The following is a 22,345-nucleotide window of genomic DNA, read 5'->3' on the forward strand; positions in this document are numbered from 1 at the left end:
ACCCTTACTGTGAAACACAGAAGCTGTGGTGCTTTCAAAAGTTGAAACGGTTCTATGTACCCAGAGGAATAAGTAATAACCCTGAGTCGCTAATGTTACCCTAGGTCTCCGTGACTAAAAAAGGCCTTGAAGAGAGAGAGGAAGGAATCCAAGTACAAAGCAACTGAGACATCAGGAAGGGATGAAGGCAGAAAACAAGAACTGGATGGAGGATCAATGGAATGAATGGCATCGAGACCCAAAGTCGGACAATGCAGAGAGGTATGGCTCAAGGTGCCAGCAGAAAGGCGAACCAACTACTTCACCAAGACAGGTCAACACGAGACTTCAATTATCGAAGATAACAACAGCCACTTTCTCACAAAAAGCAGTTAATATATATTTGTGTTATATTTATTTGGTTACATGCGTGCGCATGTCCAGGTAGAAGTGATTCATTAACCAGGTTTAGGTGGTTAATGAGTGAATGTTAGCGATCTCACTTTCTCGGGTGCAACTTTATGTGTGGGGAAGGGGCGGAGTCCACCTCCTCTCGCTCGATACCTAAACTTTACCTTCCTCTACCCTGAGATACCCATTCCCGACAGCTGGGTCGACTGGGGAAAGGTTGCTGAGCAACTCGGCTCATTAATTATTGAGCGCTTATAGTTCACATCATCGCAATCAGAGCAGATCGCACTGTTTGCGCGGACTAACGACGATAAAAAAAATGACAATAAAAATCCGGATTTTAATGACATGCTGACTCAAAAAACATTTACCTACGTGTTAAAAGTACACGGCAATAAAAGAGTTAAAGATTAAGTGTAAAAAATACATTTATTAAATAAAATATGTGAAACTGGAATGTGTTCATCTTGAAAAACCATCCTTGTTGTAGATGCTGTGAGTTCATATCCCATGGTGTTTGTGTCCAGTGTTAAGTCCATAAATAGATATCTTAATAATATGCTAACCTGTGTGTAATGCCTTGTACCCCAAATGTGTATCGTGTCGTGTGCTGATATATGCATTACCACGTTGTCATGTGTCATGTGACCCTAGATGTGTGCGTGTGTTACTAGATTGTGTGTGTCGTGTACACAAATACTCTCTCTCTAATATTTGAGGCATGTGTCATTACATGCGTGTCTCTGTACGCCGTATCGATGAGAATATCACTGTGTACCGGATCTGAGAAGACGATTGCATGCTGTGACCACGATGTTTACACCCGACAGGTCTCGGGTACACTCAGCTGTCATGCAGAACCATGAACCCATTTTTTATTTAGCTTGCCAATGGTGCTGTTCAGACTTATTGAATGCACAGACACCTGAAACCTTGGGCGTGGCTATGTCGAGAGAAGTCAAGACGCCAGGTCACCAAAATCAGATGGTGGAACAGCGTCGTACAAACATATTCTCGAAAGCCGTCCACCAGTCCGGCCATCAGTAAGGGAAAATGTTGATATTACGTTTCATCAATGAAAGTGAGGTTTTTTTTTCCTGAAAAAAAATCCCAAACTAGTTTTGTAACAAACTCATGACAGCGCTATGTTTGATATCAACATTTAGCTTCAAATTATGTCCGACATCAAGAACAGGATTTCGTCTCAGTTAATGTCGGTGTGGTAGGGTACACGTATTTTGTTTGTGCTTTTTTTTTCTTTGCATGTCGGTTTGTTGACAGCACTTCATAACCACTCCTAGTTGAGTAAAGGGGACTATTTTCTGTGGGAGGGGTGGAGGAGGAATAAGAGGTCCTGCGCGCGCCGGTTTCCCGCTCTCGACGCCGCCATTGCCTGCACAAGCGAAATCAATCTCTCGCGAAACCTCGCCGCATTCGCAAGCGCGATGAACTCGCTGGTCCTGCCGGAAGTTGATTATGATTGCTCTCTCCGCTGCATCGATTTGGCTACAAACGACAGTCTCGGCTTTTCACTGATGCTGCCAGTATTCAGCCCTCTTCCCCACTCGGCATGGCCATCTTTTGGAGGGCAGTCTGTTCTTCCAGGAACATCCTGACCGCTCTCTGCTGCAGAAGGCGGGCTCTTCCGATATATTTTCTTGTCTTTATCGCCGCTGTATGGAGTACGGTGTGGATGCAGAAGAGCCAGGAGACATTGACGAAAGACGATGTCAACGAGAAAAAAGTCTCAACTCTAAAGGTTATCCGGTATGGTGAGGGACACCCGAGACTGGCGCTGTACTCGGCGCACGAGCGAACGCTGGACGGCGCCATGGTGGTGACGGTGGTGGGGCTGGTGGACAGAGACAATGTACAGTTCACTCAAGTGACCTGCCGTTTCAGTGTCGAGAAAGAAAAGCTCGGAAGTGGTAATGACACCTCGTATTGGGACACCCAGGGGAAAGTTTTGGTCTTGCCGGAACACCACAGCCAAAGGTACAGTTCATCACACCACAGACTTTTTATTCCTGTGGCGGAAAAATGTAATGACTGACATGTGTTGATTATACAGATAAATACAGATGTGTAATAATATATATGCTTTCACAACATGCTCTGTCTATTATAGTCTATTATATATATAACAGTCACACTTTTTTTTATCAAACATGCATGGTTATTGCTCTTTATCATCAGCACAACACTTGCTGAGTTGGAGGAGATGAAAGCCACAATTTTTCTTCAGATACTGAAAGCGTTTTCTCTGTTACTTTTGCTAATGAATCACTACTGCTTGTTTTGTTTCTTGTCCACATTAAGAGTGTTGTCTACCACATAATTACAAAGTCAATCAAGTCACTTACGGGGAGGAGCTTAGTTCAAAGATTTCTCAAGTAACTTCATTTTGTCATTGTTTGAATAAGAAAATTCGTTTGCTAACTTAACAGTCGGGTTGTTGGTACAATGAAGTGTGTTTTTTCTGTTACCTTTTTCTCTAAACTGTAGTTTGAAGCCATGGTAACTACAGGGGTACACTAGTCTAAGATACAGAATACATCAAATAGCTTTATCATTAATCGCATACATTTCCTGCTTGCAGGTACGGGGCAGCTTTAATTGACTGTCCCATTCTTCTTGAACGTCCACGCCCCAACTTAGTCTCCATTGTCGTGAACGTGACTGACCCCTACCTGTACTCCGCACAAATAACCTACCTTGACACAGGTGAACCCAAGAGACAGCTGGCACTTTGCATGCCGCCCATACACAGTGGATACAACAACTGGAAGGAACTCGTGGAGACGCTGGAGCTTCAGCAGCTCTTGGGAGTGGATCGCGCAGACGTGTACGCGCATAACACCGGTCCCAACGTCACTTCCGTCCTAAATTACTACGTCACCAGAGGCTTCCTGCATGTGCACGAGTGGCCAGACCCTCCACAGCCAGTCCACTACTTTGGCCAGCTGGCTGCCATCAACGACTGTCTCCTGCGCATGCGCAATGTCGCCAAGCTGGTCTTGTTTACCGACTTGGATGAGGTCATCGTGCCCCACCGCCATGATTCTTTGTCCGACATGCTGCAAGACGTTCTCAAAGGACAACAAGATCCAGATCATGTTGGAGCCTTCAACTTCCTCAACTCCTTCTTCGTGCCTTCAAATGACTCTGAAGCCCAAAGCAGACTTCTCCAAAACTCCACCCTCAACTCTGACCAGATTCGTCTCGCTCGTTCTCTTGGACTAAAAGCAGTGTCGGGTGTGTACCATGGCAAAGTTTTCCCTTTCACTGAACGCTCCAAATGCATCGTGGACCCGCTGACAGTGACGATGATGCAGGTTCACTTTGTAGGAATCTTTTCCAAGGGCTTCAGGTCAGTGACTGTGGATCCCAGCATTTCCTTGCTACATCACTATCGCGGGAGAGAAGACAGAGAAAATCTTGTTCCAGAAACTTCTGCCTTAAAATTCGCTCCGGAACTTATAAGGAGAGTGCACAGTCTCGGGAAAGCTGTTGGATTTCTGGAACATAGTAACAGCTAACAAAGTGGTGGTGGAATGATGTGAGAGGGAGAGACATGGAAAGCTTCTCTTTGTCTCTCTTTCTCTGTGTGTTTGTGTGTGTGTTTTTTATACAAACGCCGGAGATTCTGTCCGTTGGAGTTTTTGTTTATATAAAATATGTTGTTATTTTTTTATTTTTGTTTTGTTGTTGTGTAAGAGAAGAAATTACAGACTTATTACTTATTAATAGCTGAAGATAATATAAGGAGAGTTCACATTGTACAGCACTTCGATTTCTAGAACAGAATAAGAGCTAACTAGAGCAAGGTAGTGGTAGAAAAGAGGATGGTAGAGAAAGAGATACAAAGAGTTCCCCTGTGTGTGTCTGTGAGAGAGAGTCAATATTTGTTTGTTGAGAACAGTTTTCTTTATATGTCACTGACAGTGATGCTCACTATCAAGGGAGGAATACATATTTACATACAAAACGATTGTGCAAACTTTCTCTCTCTCTCTCGCTGCTTTCAAATCGTTGGTAACCAGAAGCTGTCTCTTCACTTTCAGTAAAGTTTTACTCGACACGACTTCTGACAATATTCAGTATTCCACCCTATCTCACTCATAAGTAAAGTCAGATCTTCCTGGTGAATTACTAATCACCTATTGTCTTGATTGCCAGAAATATACAAACCGGAAATCACTTCCGCTGAAGCCTGCAATATTTTAAAATATCCTGTCTGCGCTTCTTGAGTTTGGTTATTATTATTTATCACATTGCATGATATCAACACAGTGACCCATCAGAGTATCCGTGTATCCAGATTTTTTTCTAGGCTTCATCTGAGATCATAGGAGGGATGTCCTCGATGGTGCCTTCTAGGAGTTCCAAGAGTATGTGGTGGAGATTCTACAGATTATTATTGTCTTTAGTCCGAGGCTGTAAAATGTCAGAGATGCTCAGTAGGAGAGTCAACGTCACAACACAGACTAGCGTGACCCTCCGAGTGACCCCGAGGATGCCACGACACAGACTAGTTTGTTTGCAGTTCCATGTTTGCAGTTTATCCTGCCAGTATATCACAGTATATACCACTCTACCGTATTCCTTCTATCAAACTCTGGCCTCTGACAAACAAGAACAACACTCGAAAACAAATTCATGTATTTTACTCAGCAGGGTCACTTCCTTTTCAAAAAACATTCTGAGTGCACATACAGAGCAGGCAAGTAGGATTTCATTTTATATAAAAAAATGACGATTAAAGAGGATAGACATTTCATGAAAAAGAAACACTACAAGATTATATCAACACTCCAAAAACGGTTTTAAAACGGTTTGAATTTTTATCATCGCTGTCATCTTTCCGATCTTCTTCCACAGAAACACTTCGCAGGTACGTGTGAGAGAAAGAGAGAAGTTTGTAATATTAATAAACCCGGCATCTGTGTCAGAAATTTTTGTAATTTCACAAAATGATAGGAACAATGTAAGTGTAGAAGGCAGTATTGTCAACATCACTCAATAATACCCGCATCAATATCAGGCCCTGAGTGTGTATATTAATATGTGGAGATGTTGGGAAGGACATACTATCAGTCACTAAAAGTCTAGTTTGGGTTGTTGACAAGACAGACACCATTTATGCCAAACGTGTTCCAGTGTATGTGGGGTACACCCAGGTTACAGCAAGCCACGCACGACCAGCTGGCAAGTAGATATGTTAATGATCTATCGGAAGATAATAACACCTTAAGGGTCTCTCACACATCTCCGCCAGGACCTAGTAAAATGACACGGAGAGTGAAGGATTAGTCACTTGTTCACCCCACCACCTGTAGGTGGGGCAGAGGGTCAATAGGGGTGGTCCCTCCCTCTTGTCCTTGTTGGCTACTTGTTGATTGCATGAAGGATGCTGGGTAAGTGGTTGGCCAATGGCATCCCTTGCTGTATGCATCTCTTCGAATGTGTGAAGTGAGGCAGAGAAACCAGAAAACTGTAAGACACTTCTCGGCAGGACGTCAGGGTGGACGAAGCAACAGGTCAACAGGCAAAACAACTTCAGCATCTCTCAGTACCTCGAAACCAAGAGTTCAAGACTCGGAGGGAAGGACGCTTGACTAGAGACCCTTGGGTGAATCAGTGGCAAAGGACTGTCAGGACTGCTTGCTGTCGCCATGGAAATCAAAGGGCCACGTGACCCGGACCTGCACTACCTGTGACAGGTACACGTTCGACACCAGGACCGTCAGAAGTCGTCGTTCTCAAAGAGAAGCGAACGTCTGCTGAACGTCTGCTGGGGTCGCCCGCACTCTAAAGCAAAGGAATGAGAAAAACTCCACATCCAGGTGGCGTTCGTTCAGCGGCTGCACATACCATTGCAGTCGTCGAAGACACTCCGTGTAGGTCCCTGGACGAGAACAGTGATCACCTCTGTCGCCGGTACAGCAGTCGTCGCTCTCTCTGACGTGGTTGTCTGTTAGAGCTGTAGTGTTTGTAGTAGAAATTGAGAGCAGCTGACGTGTGATTATTTACATATTGTCCTCTGCAAGTTTATGTTGACTTGTATAGCAGGAGGTCAACCTCGTCACCCACGGGCTCAGTTCCCCGGGGCCAGTGTCCGAGTTTGTCGTAAAATTCAGGAACATAGAAACAAACACACACACACACACACCTCTACCTTTCATGACAGTTATAGATCGAAAGTTGACATCTTATCATCGACAAGACCATGCTCAGGGCAGAGATGGAGTCACACGAGAATTTCTAGCAAACTTCAATCAGATTTCTAGATATTTATATCAAGTATTCAAAAACAGAAGTAAAACATGAATATAAAGAAATATTAGCATGTAAAATATAACTCTATTGTAAATATTGTCGATATTTTATGTATAATTTATCCCTCGAAACAAACCAATGGGTTTGTTCGATAAAGAATTACTCTCGCAAACACACACACAGGTCCAGGATTTTCACAAAATTCTCTCACCACAACTATACGTTGTCGTCCTTTGCTTGAAATCCAATGCTAGTCCAGACACTGTGCACTCTCCTTATAAGTTCCGGAACGAATTTTAAGGCAGAAGTTTCTGGAACAAGACTGTCGTTCTTTACTCTCCCGCGATAGTGATGTAGCAGGGAAACGCTGGGATCCACAGTCACTGACCTGAAGCCCTTGGAAAAGTTTCCTACAAAGTGAACCTGCATCATCGTCACTGTCAGCGGGTCCACGATGCATTTGGAGCGGTCAGTGAAAGGGAAAACTTTGCCATGGTACACACCCGACACTGCTTTTAGTCCAAGAGAACGAGCGAGACGAATCTGGTCAGAGTTGAGGGTGGAGTTTTGGAGAAGTCTGCTTTGGGCTTCAGAGTCATTTGAAGGCACGAAAAAGGAGTGAAGGAAGTTGAAGGCTCCAACATGATCTGAATCGTTTTGTTGTTTGAGAACGTCTTGCAGCATGTCGGACAAAGAATCATGGTGGTGGGGCACAATGACCTCATCCAAGTCGGCGAACATGACCAGCTTGGCGACATTGCGCATGCGTAGAAGACAGTCGTTGACGGCAGCCAGCTGGCCAAAGTAGTGGACTGTCTGTGGTGGGTCTGGCCACTCGTGCAAGCGCAGGAAGCCTCTGGTGACGTAGTAATTTAGGACGGAAATGACGTTAGGCTCTGCGTCAAGGAGGTACATCTCGGCATGATCCACTCCCAACAGCTGTAGCAGCTCCAGCGTCTCAATGAGTTCCTCCCATCTATTATAACTTCCGTGAATGGGCGGAACGCACAGCGCCATCTGTAGACGGGGTGGTCCTGATTCAGGGGAGGTAATTCTGACAGTGTGAAGGTAAGGGTCAGTCTCGTTTAGGACCACGGACACGAAGTTGGGACGTCTTGGTACATCATGGAGGGGACAGTCAATCAAAATCGCTCCGAACCTGCGGTTAGAAAACAAAACAACGTAATTAGTGACAATGTAAACAACGTAGTTAGTGACAATGTAAACAACGTAGTTAGTGACAATGTAAACAACGTGTTTATCTTTATACTTGTCTGCTTTTCACCCTTTCACAAACATCGCCGGCATAGTGTCTACACATCGGTCACAGCCGAATTTATTAGCTACATCCATCATCCGGTTGAATCACTCTTTCCGCTTCTGGGTAATGCTGCTGTACCAAGCGGTGATTGAGAATGTCAACACACCCTCGATCGCCACCCGGTACAACACTAACATTCTCCTGTAATGTGCAAACGCCATACCTCTCATCGTGATGCTCCGGCAAAACGAAAATTGTGCCTTGTGTGTCCCAGTGTCCACCGCTTTCGGGCTCTTCCTTCCAGACTGTGAAGCGGCAGGTCACGTTGGTTGATGACAAGTTCCCTCTGTCAGCCAGCCCCACCAACGTCACCATCGCGGCGCCGTCCAACGTTCGCTCGTGCGCCGAGTACAGCTGCAGCTGCAGCTGCATGCAGCTGATCTCTAACTCAGACGACTCACGTTGTTTCCGCCACCTCAAACCACACACCACCACCACGACGATGACAAACACCCTGACGATCCTCTTTTTGTAGAAGCGACGCAGCAGGACTTGTCCATGCACAGGCAGCGCGCCATGTTGGTTTTTACTGATGAAAGAACCCGGAGGTCAGGCAGAGAAGGAGGGCTGTTATATCAATACTCAAGCGTTCAGCTGCAGGATGACAGATGGACCAGAATAAAAGGACTGTTTAGGTCGTTGGTCATATTGATTCGCTGCCAGGAGCTGTGCGTTCTTGAAGAACAAGTAAATTTTCCTCTCCACCCCGTCCCATGATTCCTCCGCCAACATTCCAACCACTGGAACCCGTTACGCTGACATGGCTTCGCGCGCGACTGGAGCGAGTGTATTGACTCGGGTAGATGTCGGTAGACTGCTGGCGCTGTCTAGTCCACGGTACAATCGCGTGAGTACAGCTCAAACCAGAGTCTCCCACCATAGACACTAACCTGTGATGCTGTGATTGTCGCGTGTCGCATGCTCTCTCACCCCGAACCTTTGTTGTAGAGGGGAGGAGGGGGTTGCTACGTCATTATAATATGACGCAATTTTGTTTTTGTGGTTTTTGACGTTTCATCAGGCTGCGGAGGTAAAAGAAAAGATAAGATGGCGGTCACCAGGGTGTGGAGCTGGAAAAGAAATCTGTTGTGAGAACATTTGAAAACATTTATCTGCGTGAAAATCCGTTGTGAGCCGTTGTGCTACACGGAACAATGATGATCAAACATCTCCTCGGCCGCAGTTCCTCAAAAAACATCCTCCACGTGCGCCTCGAGCTTTAGAGACAACTGACTGAAGTGTTTACTTGCTGTGGTGAAACCGAAACCTTAGAGATTGGTACAGAAGCGTGAGGGTCGAATCCCGACTGTTCATTTACGACGACAAATGTAGTACTTGCTCTTTTTTTTCTTCTTGTTTGCTTGCAGTCACTGGACTCTGTTGTTTAACTTGATACTCAAAGCATTTACCTGCTCCTCGGTAAGATATGGAGTTTGCTGCTGACCCATCAGAGTATCCGTAAATTCAGGTTTTTTCTAGGCTTCATCTGAGGTCGTTGGAGGGATGTCCTTGATGGGTCCTTCTAGGAGTTTCCAGAGTATGTGGTGGAGATGCTACAGATTATTATTGTCTTAACTGTGGAATGTCAGACATGCTCAGTAGGAGTGTCAACGTCACGACACAGACTAGTGTGACACCCCGAGTGACCCCGAGGATGTCACGACACAGACTAGTTTGTCTACCGTATTCCTGCTATTAAACCCTGGCCTCTGACAAACAAGAACAACACTCGAATTCATGTATTTTACTCAACAGGCTCACTTCCTTTTCAAAACATGTTTCCTCAAACGATATTGTGAGTGCACATACAGAGCAGGCAAGTAGGATTTCATTTTAGTTAAAACAAATACGATTAAAGAGGATAGACATTTCAGGAAAGAGAAACACTACAAGATTATATCAACACTCCAAAAACGTTTTAAAACGGTTTGAATTTTTATCATCACTGTCATCTTTCCGATCTTCTTCCATAGAAACACTTCGCGGGTACGTGTGAGAGAAAGAGAGAAGTTTGTAATATTAATAAACCCTGCAGCTGTGTCAGAAATTTTTGTAATTTCAGGTAGAAAACGATAGGAACGATATAAGCGTAGAAGGCAGTATTGTGCAACATCACTCAATAATACCGGGATGAATATCAGGCCCTGAGTGTGTGTATATTAATACTGTAAGGTGTAATTTTGTTCACAAGGTTACAATCAATTCATACCAGATGTCAGCACAGCTTGCTTTTGAGAAAACACTTTCTCCTTTGCAGGTCGAAGCTATAAAAATGTCGATTACACAGAAGCTTTCAGTCTCAATCTCTTTCTCTCTCACACGTTAAGACATAAACATAAAATAAACATAAAATAAACATAAAATACACTCTGTCATATGAAGATGTTAAGAGGGACATACTATCAGTCACTAAAAGTCTAGTTTGGGTTGTTGACAAGACAGACACCATTTATGCCAAACGTGTTCCAGTGTAGGTGTTAGGTGGGGTACACTACACCCTGGTCACAGCAAGCCACGCACGACCAGCTGGCAAGTAGATATGTTAATGATGTATAGAAGATAATAACACCTTAGCGGTCTCTCATACCTGTCCGCCAAACACACACACACACCTCTACCTTTCATGACAGTTGTACATCGAAAGTTGACATCTTATCATCGACAAGACCATGCTCAGGGCAGAGATGGAGTCACACGAGACTTTCTAGACTACTCTGTAGCAACCTTCAATCAGATTTCTAGATATTTATATCAACTATTCAAAAACAGAAGTAAAATATAAGCAATAAAGAAATATTAGCATGTAAAATATAACTCTATTGTAAATATTGTCGATATTTTATGCATAATTTATCCCACGAAACAAACCAAAGGGTTTGTTCGATAAAGAATTTCTCAGCACACACATAAACACATAGGATCAGGATTTCTACAAAATTCTCTCACCACAACTATACATTGTCGTCCTTTGCTTGAAATCCAATGCTAGTCCAGACACTCTGACTCTCCTGGTAAGTTCCGGAACGAATTTTAATGCAGAAGTTTCTGGAACAAGATTTTCTTTGTCTTCTCTCCCGCGATAGTGATGTAGCAAGGAAATGCTGGGATCCACAGTCACTGACCTGAAGCCCTTGGAAAAGATTCCTACAAAGTGAACCTGCATCATCGTCACTGTCAGCGGGTCCACGATGCATTTGGAGCGTTCAGTGAAAGGGAAAACTTTGCCATGGTACACACCCGACACTGCTTTTAGTCCAAGGGAATCGGCGAGACGAATTTGGTCAGAGTTGAGGGTGGAGTTTTGGAGAAGTCTGCTTTGGGCTTCAGAGTCATTTGAAGGCACGAAGAAGGAGTTGAGAAAGTTGAAGGCTCCAACATGATCTGAATCATTTTGTTGTTTGAGAACGTCTTGCAGCATGTCGGACAAAGAGTCATGGCGGTGGGGCACGATGACCTCATCCAAGTCGGCGAACATGACCAGCTTGGCGACATTGCGCATGCGCAGGAGACAGTCGTTGACGGCAGCCAGCTGGCCAAAGTAGTGGACTGGCTGTGGTGGGTCTGGCCACGTGTGCAAGCGCAGGAAACCTCTGGTGACGTAGTAATTTAGGACGGAAGTGACGTTGGGGCCTGCGTCAAGGAGGTACATCTCGGCATGATCCACTCCCAACAGCTGTAGCAGCTCCAGCGTCTCAATGAGTTCCTCCCATCTATTGTAACCTCCGTGAATGGGCGGAACGCACAGCGCCATCTGTAGACGGGGTGGTCCTGATTCAGGGGAGGTAATTCTGACAGTGTGAAGGTAAGGGTCAGTCTCGTTTAGGACCACGGACACGAAGTTGGGACGTGTTGGTACATCATGGAGGGGACAGTCAATCAAAATCGCTCCGAACCTGCGGTGAGAAAACAACGTAATTAGTCACAATGTAAACAACGTAGTTAGTGACAATGTAAACAACGTAGTTAGTCACAATGTAAACAACGTAGTTAGTGACAATGTAAACAACGTAGTTAGTCACAATGTAAACAACGTAGTTAGTGACAATGTAAACAACGTAGTTAGTCACAATGTAAACAACGTAGTTAGTCACAATGTAAACAACGTAGTTAGTGACATTGTAAACAACGTGTTTATCTTTAGCTGCATACTTGTCCGCTGTTTGACTGTATCCTGTACCATATGTTTTTAAGAGTGGAGCGCGAGAAGAATAATTTCAACAAATTTTACAGAAACCGGCATTAATAAACACCACATTGTATTATTATATGCTGTCTTCTTACATTAAAGTCAAATGAAAATGTCATTTAGAAAAAATATGAACAGATAAATAAAATAAGAAAGAAATGAAAAAAAAATACAAGGATGTATACAAATAACACCACCAGATTCAAAGGAAGGAGACAACTGCCATTCACACACTTCACCACCTTTCTATAGGGGACTACGAAGCAGAGAAAGTGCCTTCATACATTCTGAGTGGTGTTTGCAGTCAGTCCTTTGACACAAAGAAAGCAGACGGATTTTTTTTAAAGGAGCTGAAACCACACAAAAGGCGGAACATTTCATAAGCGTTAGCAAGGAGAAGTAATTTAGAAACTGCCCCGGATGTCACTCTCAATACGGCAAAGTGATAAAAAAATAGACCAACGCCCTTTCTCCAAGCGCACTTATTTTTCTCCCTGTCACCTACACACCTGGACCTTGGTAACACGAGATTAACGAATGGCTGCCAGAGTCGCCCACTCCATGGCAATGTGTCTACAAATAAAGCCGTTAGAGAGGCACGTCCAGGGTGAAACACCCGCTTAGGGGAAATATTCAGAAATATAGGCCACCCTGGGGGAACGACAACACGACCTTATCTTTGTCCCGCGACCTACACACCTCCATCACGTAAACGTACGACAGCTACGTGGACATCAAGAGTCTCACGTGACCCGTCTCTGTCAGATCATGTGTCCCCTTCGCCTAGTCCATACTTTCAATGAATTCATTATTTCGACTAAAAAAATTAATAAACAAAAAATAAATACTAAAAGAAATCATTATTTTCTCCATCTACACATTCAAGCTAGCATGGGTGGGAAGTGCGACCATAGCCTCACCTACCTTACCTACTCACTTCCAAGCTACGTGACAGATACGTTCAAGATTCCATCGATATTTCCAGAGAAACCGTGATGCAGACAGCAGTGTCATTTGCATAACAAACACACAAATAGATTGAAGTGCAGGTGATGTCGTGTAAGTATTGGGATAATGAATATTATTAGAAGCCGGGAAATGTCCAGTGTATTCAGAATTTCTGCTATTATCAGGAATCCACAAAATGTCAGAATACATATCAACGCTGGATAAATTTTATAATATGTAAATATCATGATGTCGATGGTAGACTGACCAGCCATCTCAGTCACGAGGAGCAAACATTCGAATGTCATCATAATATTATTACACACCCGGTCTGCGAGTCTGATTAAATTGTCAGGGTGTGAAAATGCTGTCTGTCACAGAATTTCGACTCATAGCCTCGACATGAACTGTCGGACTTCAAACACACCCGGACAGATGTCTAGCTTACCCTTTACCCTAATCTTATTTTAATTAAATCTCTGACAGGATGCAGATGGTAAACGAGTTCTGTTTCGAAGACTCCAAATAACAAACCTTTTCAGCCATTGTTTTGTTTTGTCTTCACTCATTTAAATTTACATTCCTCTGCTAAAACATCCAAACAGTAAATGTCAAATAAACTCTCGTTTAGAAACATAAAATCAATTCTTTAGAAAAACAAATTAGTAAACTAAGTACAGAATAGAAATAACTGGTCTTTGGCGAAAGATATTCGCTTAACAAAGGAGACAGACGACGCTCCTGTACACACTGTACACACTGTACACAATGTACACACTGTACACACTGTACACACTATTTTTTACCTGGTTTCTCTATTGACTTGGGGGACCACTCCCACAGTCCCCTTCCTTCGATTCACAAAATGGGTCAAGGGGTTAGTCGATGACTACCACAAGAAAGGAATGGAAGTAGGATGAAAGACGATAATCATCAAAGATGCGATGTAAGGTCTGACAATGAGATTAATATTCCAGAAGGTAGGTGGGAAAATGTGAAGAGACAGAGAATGAGAAAGCTGCTATGGAGGAGAAAACAGGACAATAATATTGGCCTATCTACCATATATCTCATTCCCAGATAAGCAAAGAGCAAACACACTTAGTTCGCTTCCCGACGGAAGTTGCGGAGGATGTTGGGGGAGGGGCTTCGAGTCTGCTTTGATGGTGGGTGAAGCACTTTCAACCAACTCTATTTCTATTCTGCTGTGTATTTTGCTTTCTTGTTTGTGTATTCGTGAGGATGAATACTGGCGGTCTCTGTGTAAAGCGCTTCTGATGGTGAAGAAAGTAAATACGCATGAATGCACACACACAGACACGCGCGCGCACAAACACACTCTCTCAGTCCTCATGCACTTAAGTTCCGCTACTAACAGCGTGGACAGACACAACCAAACACACATACAAGCACGCTGTCATGTGATGACATCACTTACATTGAAGGTCTAGTGGGGCTTGTTGACAAGCCGGATACCACTTGTGGAATATCCGGGAAGAACGGGTTTAGTGTGGGGGGTGGGGTAGAGGTGCTATATGGAGTTACGTGGTTACAGCAAGCTAAACATGGCCAGATGCATTGCAGAGATGTCAAGGATGTCTAGGAAGAGGAAAACACCTCAAGGGTCTCCTAGCTACACCTGACTGTCACACCAGGACCTTCGTCAACAGCATACCTCACACGCCTTTCACAAACATCTCCGGACATTGATTGAGTCTACACATCGGTCACAGCCACATCTACCAGCTGCATCCATCACCCGTTCGAATCACACTTTCTGCTTCTGGGTAATGCTGCTGTACCAAGCGGTGATTGAGAATGTCAACACACCCTCTAATCGCCACCCGGTAGAACTAACATTCTGCTTGTAAGATGTGCAAACGGCATACCTCTCACCGTGATGCTCCGGCAAAACGAGAATTGTGCCTTGTGTGTCCCAGTGTCCACCGCTTTCGGGCTCTTCCTTCCCAACTGTGAAGCGGCAGGTCACGTGGGTTGATGACACGTTGTCTCTGTCAGCCAGCCCCACCAACGTCACCATCGCGGCGCCATCCAACGTTCGCTCGTGCGCCGAGTACAGATGCAGCTGCATGCAGCTGATCTCTCTCTCAGACGACTCGCGTTGTTTCCGCCACCTCAAACCACACACCACTACCACCACGACGATGACAAACACCCTGACGATCCTCTTTCTGTACAAGCGACGCAGCAGGGACTTCTCCATGCACAGGCAGCGCGCCATGTTGTTTTCTACTGATGAAAGAACCCGGAGGTTAGGCAGAGAAGGAGGGCTGTTATATCAATACTCAAGCGTTCAGCTGCAGGATGACAGATGGACCAGAATAAAAGGACTGTTGAGGTCGTTGGTCATATTGATTCGCTGCCAGGAGCTGTGCGTTCTTGAAGAACCAGTCAATTTTCCTCTCTACCCTTTCCCATGATTCCTCCGCCAATATCCACCCGCCCTCGAACCCGTTACGCTGACATGGCTTCGCGCGCGACTGGAGAGAGTGTATTGACTCGGGTAGATGAATATAAGTCGGTAGACTGCTGGCGCTGGAGTCCACGGTACAATCGCGTGAGTACAGCACAAACCAGAGTCTCCCACCATCGACACAATCCTGTGATGCTGTGATGCTCAAACATCTCCTCGGGCCGCAGTTCCTCAAAAAACATCCTCCACGTGCGTGTCGGGAATTAAAGAGACAACTTCCTGAAGTGTTTACTTGTTGTGGTGAAACCGAAACCTTGGAGATTGGTACGCAGCGCGTGAGGGTCGAGTTTTTTAGGACGAGGATATTTTAGGGAAGGGCTGGGGATCAAGGGGGAGGTTACGAGAGGTCAGACGTGAGGGCTCGACACAGCTTTTTCTTAGGCCAACACAGAAAGCTATTTCGAGATCATTGGTTTTGGAGGGTTTTGTTTATTTAAAAAAAGTAAAAAAAAAATACAGTTTAGAATGCTGAAAAGTACCGACAACAAAAAATGTAAATAAGGTGTGGAAAACGAGGGCTTGACTTCTTTTATTTTTCCACAACACTCACAGACAGACTCCAGTGTTCTCGACCATGAGTGACATAAAAAGCGGAGTCTTGTAGATTAAAAAAAAAAAAAATAGGGGGAGAGGGTATAATGTCCTTGGTGACAGGAGACATTTCAAGTGACACACTTATACCCTTAGTCGATGTTTGCACAGGGACAGGTAGCAGTTTTCTTTGATTTATCCCCACTGTATTATTATATTCACGTTCTAAAGAGACGCACTGAAAGCATCTAGGAATGAATGACAGGTAGGCAGACGACAAACGTCTACGACCTAATATCATGTGGAAGTAAAAGTTTGAGAACCGCTGGTCTAGGGGCATACAGGCACAATTCACGCCTAGAAAATGTCCATAAAAATCACAAAAACTTAAAAGCAATATACCTCAAAGTCAGACTTACAGAGCTTTACAAAGCCCATCTACATATTTACAAACTAAATTATACTCAAGCGTTAGGAATCAAACGTTGTAGCTGACGGCGCTTTAATCGCTACTTGACCCCGCGTGACCCGCACTACTTTGACCCTGTCCACCTGCGCCAGTTCTAGCGAGTGTGAGTGGTGCAAGACTTGATACCTCGAAACGTTCGCTGACGACATGTTTCTAGATGTTTTGTACATTGTATATAGGTCCTGTGCGGTAGAGACAACAGTAGAAGTGAAGAGACATCACGAGAGTGGTTACTGAGGCAACGGGCGAGTGTCGTCGCTGTTGTTGGTGTAGGTGTGTCTCGTCTTTAGTCATCGTGCGTCATAATTTGGGTTCTCACAGTGCACAGGTCAACAAGGTCTTGTTGTGTTCTTGTGTGTTCATGCTGTTATGTAAATAATTTATTTACTACTCAGATCATGAGCTTAGTGATCAATGTACATTCATTATTACTCAATCAATCTTAATCGTCTGTAAAAGGTGCAAGTCCATGACAAAAATTTGTTACTTGAACACACAAAAACAATTACATTGACACATGCCTTCTTTCCCCCTAAACACATGGTATCACACACACACATACAGACACAGACACACGCGCGCGCAAGGCATATATCTGAGCAAGGAGAGAGAGAACCACCCACATATACACGCACGCAGACACACACGCAAAACGTGTTTCAGGACCTCATAATCATCTCCATGAACTCTTTCCCTTTGTTGATCAAGATTTCCTGACAGGTTAGGACATATTGCTGCAGCATCACGGTCCGGGGCCAGGCCTCGGCGATTTTGAGTTCATTTCAAATATTTACGTGAAACCTCGATCACACCCAGCGATAACACCTCGGACCTCAAAGGAGGACGAAAACACAGCACTCTACATCAATGTTTTTACAGGTAACCATAGCAGCTCATTAGTGTTGCCTTTACAAAGCTTTCAACAAAGCAAAAAACGTGTCGACTAAAAACTGATGAGATTACAAGTTAACGGTTGCCAGTGAATGGTTAAAGACCCCACAGCGTGCAATATTTTTTTTTAATATCAATTTCCTTTTTTTAATTTATTTTTAGTTATTACCAAAGTACTACAATCTTACCGATGCATTCTGTATTCCATTCGAGAAAAAGACAACTTTAAATGTCGACATAGTGAATATCATCAAGGCTACCTCCAATGAGAGAGCAGCAAGAATATTCTTATTAAGGATGTCCATCGGATACTATAGTGTCACTGGCTTAATCTCTTTTCTTGGCTGTTGTCATGTTACACTAAAGACATAATGCACTGTAATCATTACGCAATAAACTGGTTGCTCCTCATTGGGTCTTTAAGTTCATAATTAAAATAAAAAAGGCAGATAACAGAGAATAGGGACTGAAAAGAGGATATTAAGAGATAATGTTGGTGGTGGGGGAGCCGAGCCAATCAGTAAGGTTGAGGGGTCCAAAGGGGGGAGCGGGGAATAAAGAGAAGCGAGAGAAGAAATGAAATTAGTCCAGAAAATGGACATTTTGACGGGTTTGAAATCATCCCGACTGTTATAGTTTCCTCCATTCTTCTCGCAAACCACGCAGACTACTGCAGCTGTCACAGACACTGGATCATCAATAGTCCAGACGAGACAAGTTGAGTGTTTTTCATGCCACATCAGTGCTCATTTAGTTTCACTTTGGAAGAATCTGAGGAAATATTTCTAAAAGTTTTTGTCAGAGGAAGTGAGGACAAAGCAACAAAAAAAAAATGAGCCTTAAAAAATCCAGTTTCAAGCATTTCCGAGTAAGAGAAATTTTACCCGAAACTTTCCACTCTGGCGACAAACCTGAAGGTTCTCCCGACGACAGGAGCCCACGTACCATGCCCTGGGTCTTCCGGGTGACATTTGCGGTCCTGTTCCTCTTCGGGGTGTATGTTCCACTCGGCTCCAGTCTGCGGAAGGTCCGAACGTGGGTGAAGCTGCTCATCGCATGCGGCCTCGTCCTGGCTGGAATGTTTTTTCTCATCCTGGACATTGTCGACAATTCATTCGCTCTCTTCTTCTTGATTTTGACTGGAAAAAACTACATAAACCAGCTATTCCTTCTGTTGGTCAGCATTTCTGATCTGTTCCTTGCCACCACTCTCCCTCTCGATGGTTCTCGCTTCCTGCGGAATTTCGACAAGATTATGACCAGTTACCTGCACAAATACAAACAACCACGAAGCTCTTTAGCCTGCCGAGTGGTGTTCGTGGTTGTTGTAACAATGTTCATTGTTGTTGTAATAGCCAGTGAAAAGCAAGCAGTCTCCATGAAGCTCACCTTCTACAGTTTAGCCAACACTTCGGGGACGACAGGTCATGGACTTCCCTTTCTTTGGAGGCGCCTTGGGTGTCCTGAAGACACTTCTAGTCACTTACTTCAAATTGAACCAGATGGCCATTTTCAGTGCGTTCGTCATCTTCTCCATTTTTCTTCGATACGAGAGCAAGCGACTCATAGTAGAGATGAGAGAAGTTGTCCACCACGAGCTTGTCGGCTGATTCGGACCTCTTGGAAGCCTTCCGTGTCCGCCATGGACACCTGTGCAGCTTGATTACCTCCCTGAACGGCTACATGCGTCACTTCATCGCCTGCACTTACATTGGTGGCATCGTAACGATCATTATTGTCGGCAACAGCTTCACCACTCCGCCCTGAAGATCGACTTATATGCATTCTCAGTGACTGACATGGTCAGATCGTACGCCGGTCTCGCCATCGTCATCACCTACGTCGGCATTCTTCTGAACCGTGAGGTGACACTAACTCAGTATCTTAATCTGGCGATCATTTCTCGGTCTCAACCTGTTTAAAGACTGCTCACCAACTTGAGAGCAAATTTTTTTTGTATCTCCCAACCGTCGGTTTGGCCAAGTTAGGACTCGAAGCCTAGTTGACATTACAGTTGAGGAAAATTCTATTTAGAGATTGGTCGGCTCTTGAATTTAAAACAAACCTGATCCGGTTGTACAAGTTGGTACCGGAAGTGATCGCCAGATTAACAGCTTTGAAATATCACAAGGTTGGTCATAGTACACACTAATAATGCGAGTAAGGGGTGTTTGTGTGTGTGTGTGAGAGAGAGAGAGTGTGTGTGACATTTAAGTGTTGTCATAGGTCACTGGCGGGCGAGAAACTTAATTAGTACACAGACACATCAGATGAGGTATGATACCCAGGTTATCCAAGGACACCCTCCTCTAGGGGTGAACGCTCCTAGTAAAGACAAAAAAGCAGAGAAGACAGGGACTGTAATCACGTTTGTCTCACTCTTGTCTTTCTCGCTCTAACACCTGCACGACACTACCTGTATCACCAACACTTCACCCTAGGGTTCGTCAACCTTTCCCGAACCCCGGATCGTGGGACCTTCCCCAACGAACAATTCAACAATCGTGTAGGACTCTAGGTCATCACAGTCATTTTGTACACGACAGTCACAGGGAACCCCAGAGCCCTCTAGTGCCGACACTTTGCAAGCACTAACATGACGTACATCCTGTTCCAGTCATTGCCGTTGTTGCCAGGAGAAATTTATATCTAAACCGCTTATCTCCTTGTTTGGTTCCGACACACGTGTGCCAGTCACAAGCAAGATAAGTTGATGTGGGGAACATTGTTCTGCCCGAGGCGGGTACAAGTGTTTTGCTAACAACACACAGAGGTTATCAGCTTGACCTCTTTGTGGGTAATTCTAGATGTGAATTCCATGCCAAACACTAGACATTCATCGCAGTTTGTGACAAGCTGGTTCCTTTCTTATTATAACATTCGTCTGTCAGAGATTCTGTCTCGTCAACAGTTATTTGAAAATGCACCCGCCCGTTTATTTCAAGTTTTAATAATAACGAACAGGGGAAACGACTTCTAACTCGTTCCCTTCGGGGAGGTAACTAAATACCCCTCTCGTCTCCATTTTTTTTAACGTTGGTGGAACAAACTGAATAGTGTGATTGCTGATAAGTGATTTAAAGTTAATTTAAAGTTAGGGTTTCGCCACTTGTTAACATATTTTTGCATTGCAGATGCACAAGACTGAAGACATTTTGTACGACCTCGATTATGGGAAGATGACCACCAAAAGCTTCGAAATAGTATGCTGCAACTCTGAAATTTACTTTATTTACTTACATTTCAAGATGCTAAATTGATTAGGAGAGTTGAGCTGTTGGGATAGTGCTTTATAAGCTCGTATTTTGTCTGGATCATGAAACTGCTCTCTCATAGTTCTGTCTGTCAAATTTTATTTTTGTTCCAGTTGGGTGAGGCTACTTGATTGGCTTTGTACTTGACTGACATTATGACAGCGATGCCCCTTGACCTTTAGCTCAATAGCCTTGTATGCAAATGTTGCTTGAAACTATCCTGCTTTCATGTTAGGGTTATGGTATCCATTGTTATGAATTTCTAGTTTTAGTTGAATCATCATCTACTTGATGGATTTTTTCTTGTGACAGATTTCTTTTTACTCTTTCAGTCTTTCTTCCAGCTGTGAATTCCTCATCCTTATATTCAAGTTTCCTTTACTCTTCTGTATCCTAAAAACCGTAACGATTTACTCAAGTGCACGAATCTTTTTCTCATGACCAAGCAGAGCTCTATGGAAAGTATTATTCTCATTCATCACCCCTCCCCTCTCATCTGTTTCAAACACCAAGAGGTCACAGGTACATCATACATGCATGCGTTTACGTTGATTTTAATTTTAATTTATTTTATTTAGTGTACTAATTATACTGCTTAAATGTCTTTTATCTCTAGTGCTGGAAATGGGGTTCATTAGGGACCTATTGACTTATTGTTGCCATCACTATCATCCCCACAACCACCGTCACTGCTGTCATCGTCGTCATCATCATCATCACTACCTACCAATATCTTTCTATGCTCCAATGCGATGCCTTTGAGGCGAATGAGTGTCCCACCTCACTGTAATGTTGCTAATAATGTCGATGATAATGTTTATAGGTATTATCGTGTCATGTTCGTTCAAAGTAACAAGGACGGGGTGTGTTTCTGTGTGCAGGTGTCACTCTTCCTGTCTCGCCTCCAAAGAAAGTCTAATCGGGTTTAACATTTACGGTCTGGTCACCATAGACTCGTCGATAATACCTGGGTGAGGAACATGCACCCATCTGAACAGTTGCATACACAGATGTGTACACACAAACATGCACGCATGCACATGCACACATTCATGAAGACAAAAACTCTCTCTCTCTCTTTCTTGCTCGCTCATTTCAGTCCTGTACAGTGTAAACAAACATCTGCTTTATCTCAGTCTCACCACCTGGTGCGTGTATGAGAGAGAGAAAGAAGAAAATCGATTGATCACGCATGTCACTGTAGAGACACCACCTACCCCACACATGCACCAAACAATCGCAGACTTTTTAGTGTCGAAGACAGCAAAATCAGAAGTCAAATGAACAAAGTCAGTTCTTTGCAGGTTTTGAAACTCCTGATGATGTACTTCGCAATCATTACCAAGTTCCAACCGACAACCATAACGACAGCGGACAAGGTGCCTAACGACATCAGCACCAACACCAGCGCCATCATCAGCACAACGTTGTGGACGACCTAGACGACGAGAACGCTAGAAAGTCAAAAGTGAAAAGCACATTGTCAGACATTTTAGAACATGAAAAATACTGTTGTATTATAATTTTCATTATGCCTTGCTCTTTGTTAATTTGAATGCACTTCCTTCGTTTCCCTTCACTT

General features: G+C 44.0%; 2 protein-coding genes and 1 long non-coding RNA gene across 3 annotated transcripts; 2 read left to right on the forward strand and 1 right to left on the reverse strand.

Annotated features, from left to right (window-relative positions):
* The first annotated feature begins 1,666 nt into the window (after positions 1–1,666).
* Positions 1,667–4,080, forward strand: LOC112567203 (beta-1,4-galactosyltransferase galt-1-like). The gene is made up of 2 exons (XM_025243805.1): positions 1,667–2,385; positions 2,990–4,080. Exons 1-2 carry the CDS (start codon positions 1,961–1,963, stop codon positions 3,927–3,929), a joined length of 1,365 nt encoding a protein of 454 aa, XP_025099590.1. The 5' UTR covers positions 1,667–1,960; the 3' UTR covers positions 3,930–4,080.
* Positions 4,081–4,889: 809 nt separating this feature from the next.
* LOC112566960 lies at positions 4,890–16,005 on the reverse strand. The gene is made up of 4 exons (XM_025243390.1): positions 15,014–16,005; positions 10,924–11,883; positions 8,154–8,540; positions 4,890–7,828 (listed from the first exon to the last, which is right to left on the reverse strand). The coding sequence occupies exons 1-4, from the start codon at positions 15,364–15,366 to the stop codon at positions 6,886–6,888; spliced, it is 2,643 nt and encodes an 880-aa protein (XP_025099175.1). The 5' UTR covers positions 15,367–16,005; the 3' UTR covers positions 4,890–6,885.
* Positions 16,006–17,341: 1,336 nt separating this feature from the next.
* LOC112566613 lies at positions 17,342–21,736 on the forward strand. Its single transcript, XR_003099666.1, has 3 exons — positions 17,342–17,497; positions 20,644–20,712; positions 21,645–21,736. It is a non-coding gene; the product is annotated as an uncharacterized LOC112566613 (long non-coding RNA).
* The last annotated feature ends 609 nt before the right edge of the window (positions 21,737–22,345 follow it).

This window comes from Pomacea canaliculata, linkage group LG6, assembly GCF_003073045.1.
Source record: "Pomacea canaliculata isolate SZHN2017 linkage group LG6, ASM307304v1, whole genome shotgun sequence".
Taxonomy (NCBI): domain Eukaryota; kingdom Metazoa; phylum Mollusca; class Gastropoda; order Architaenioglossa; family Ampullariidae; genus Pomacea; species Pomacea canaliculata.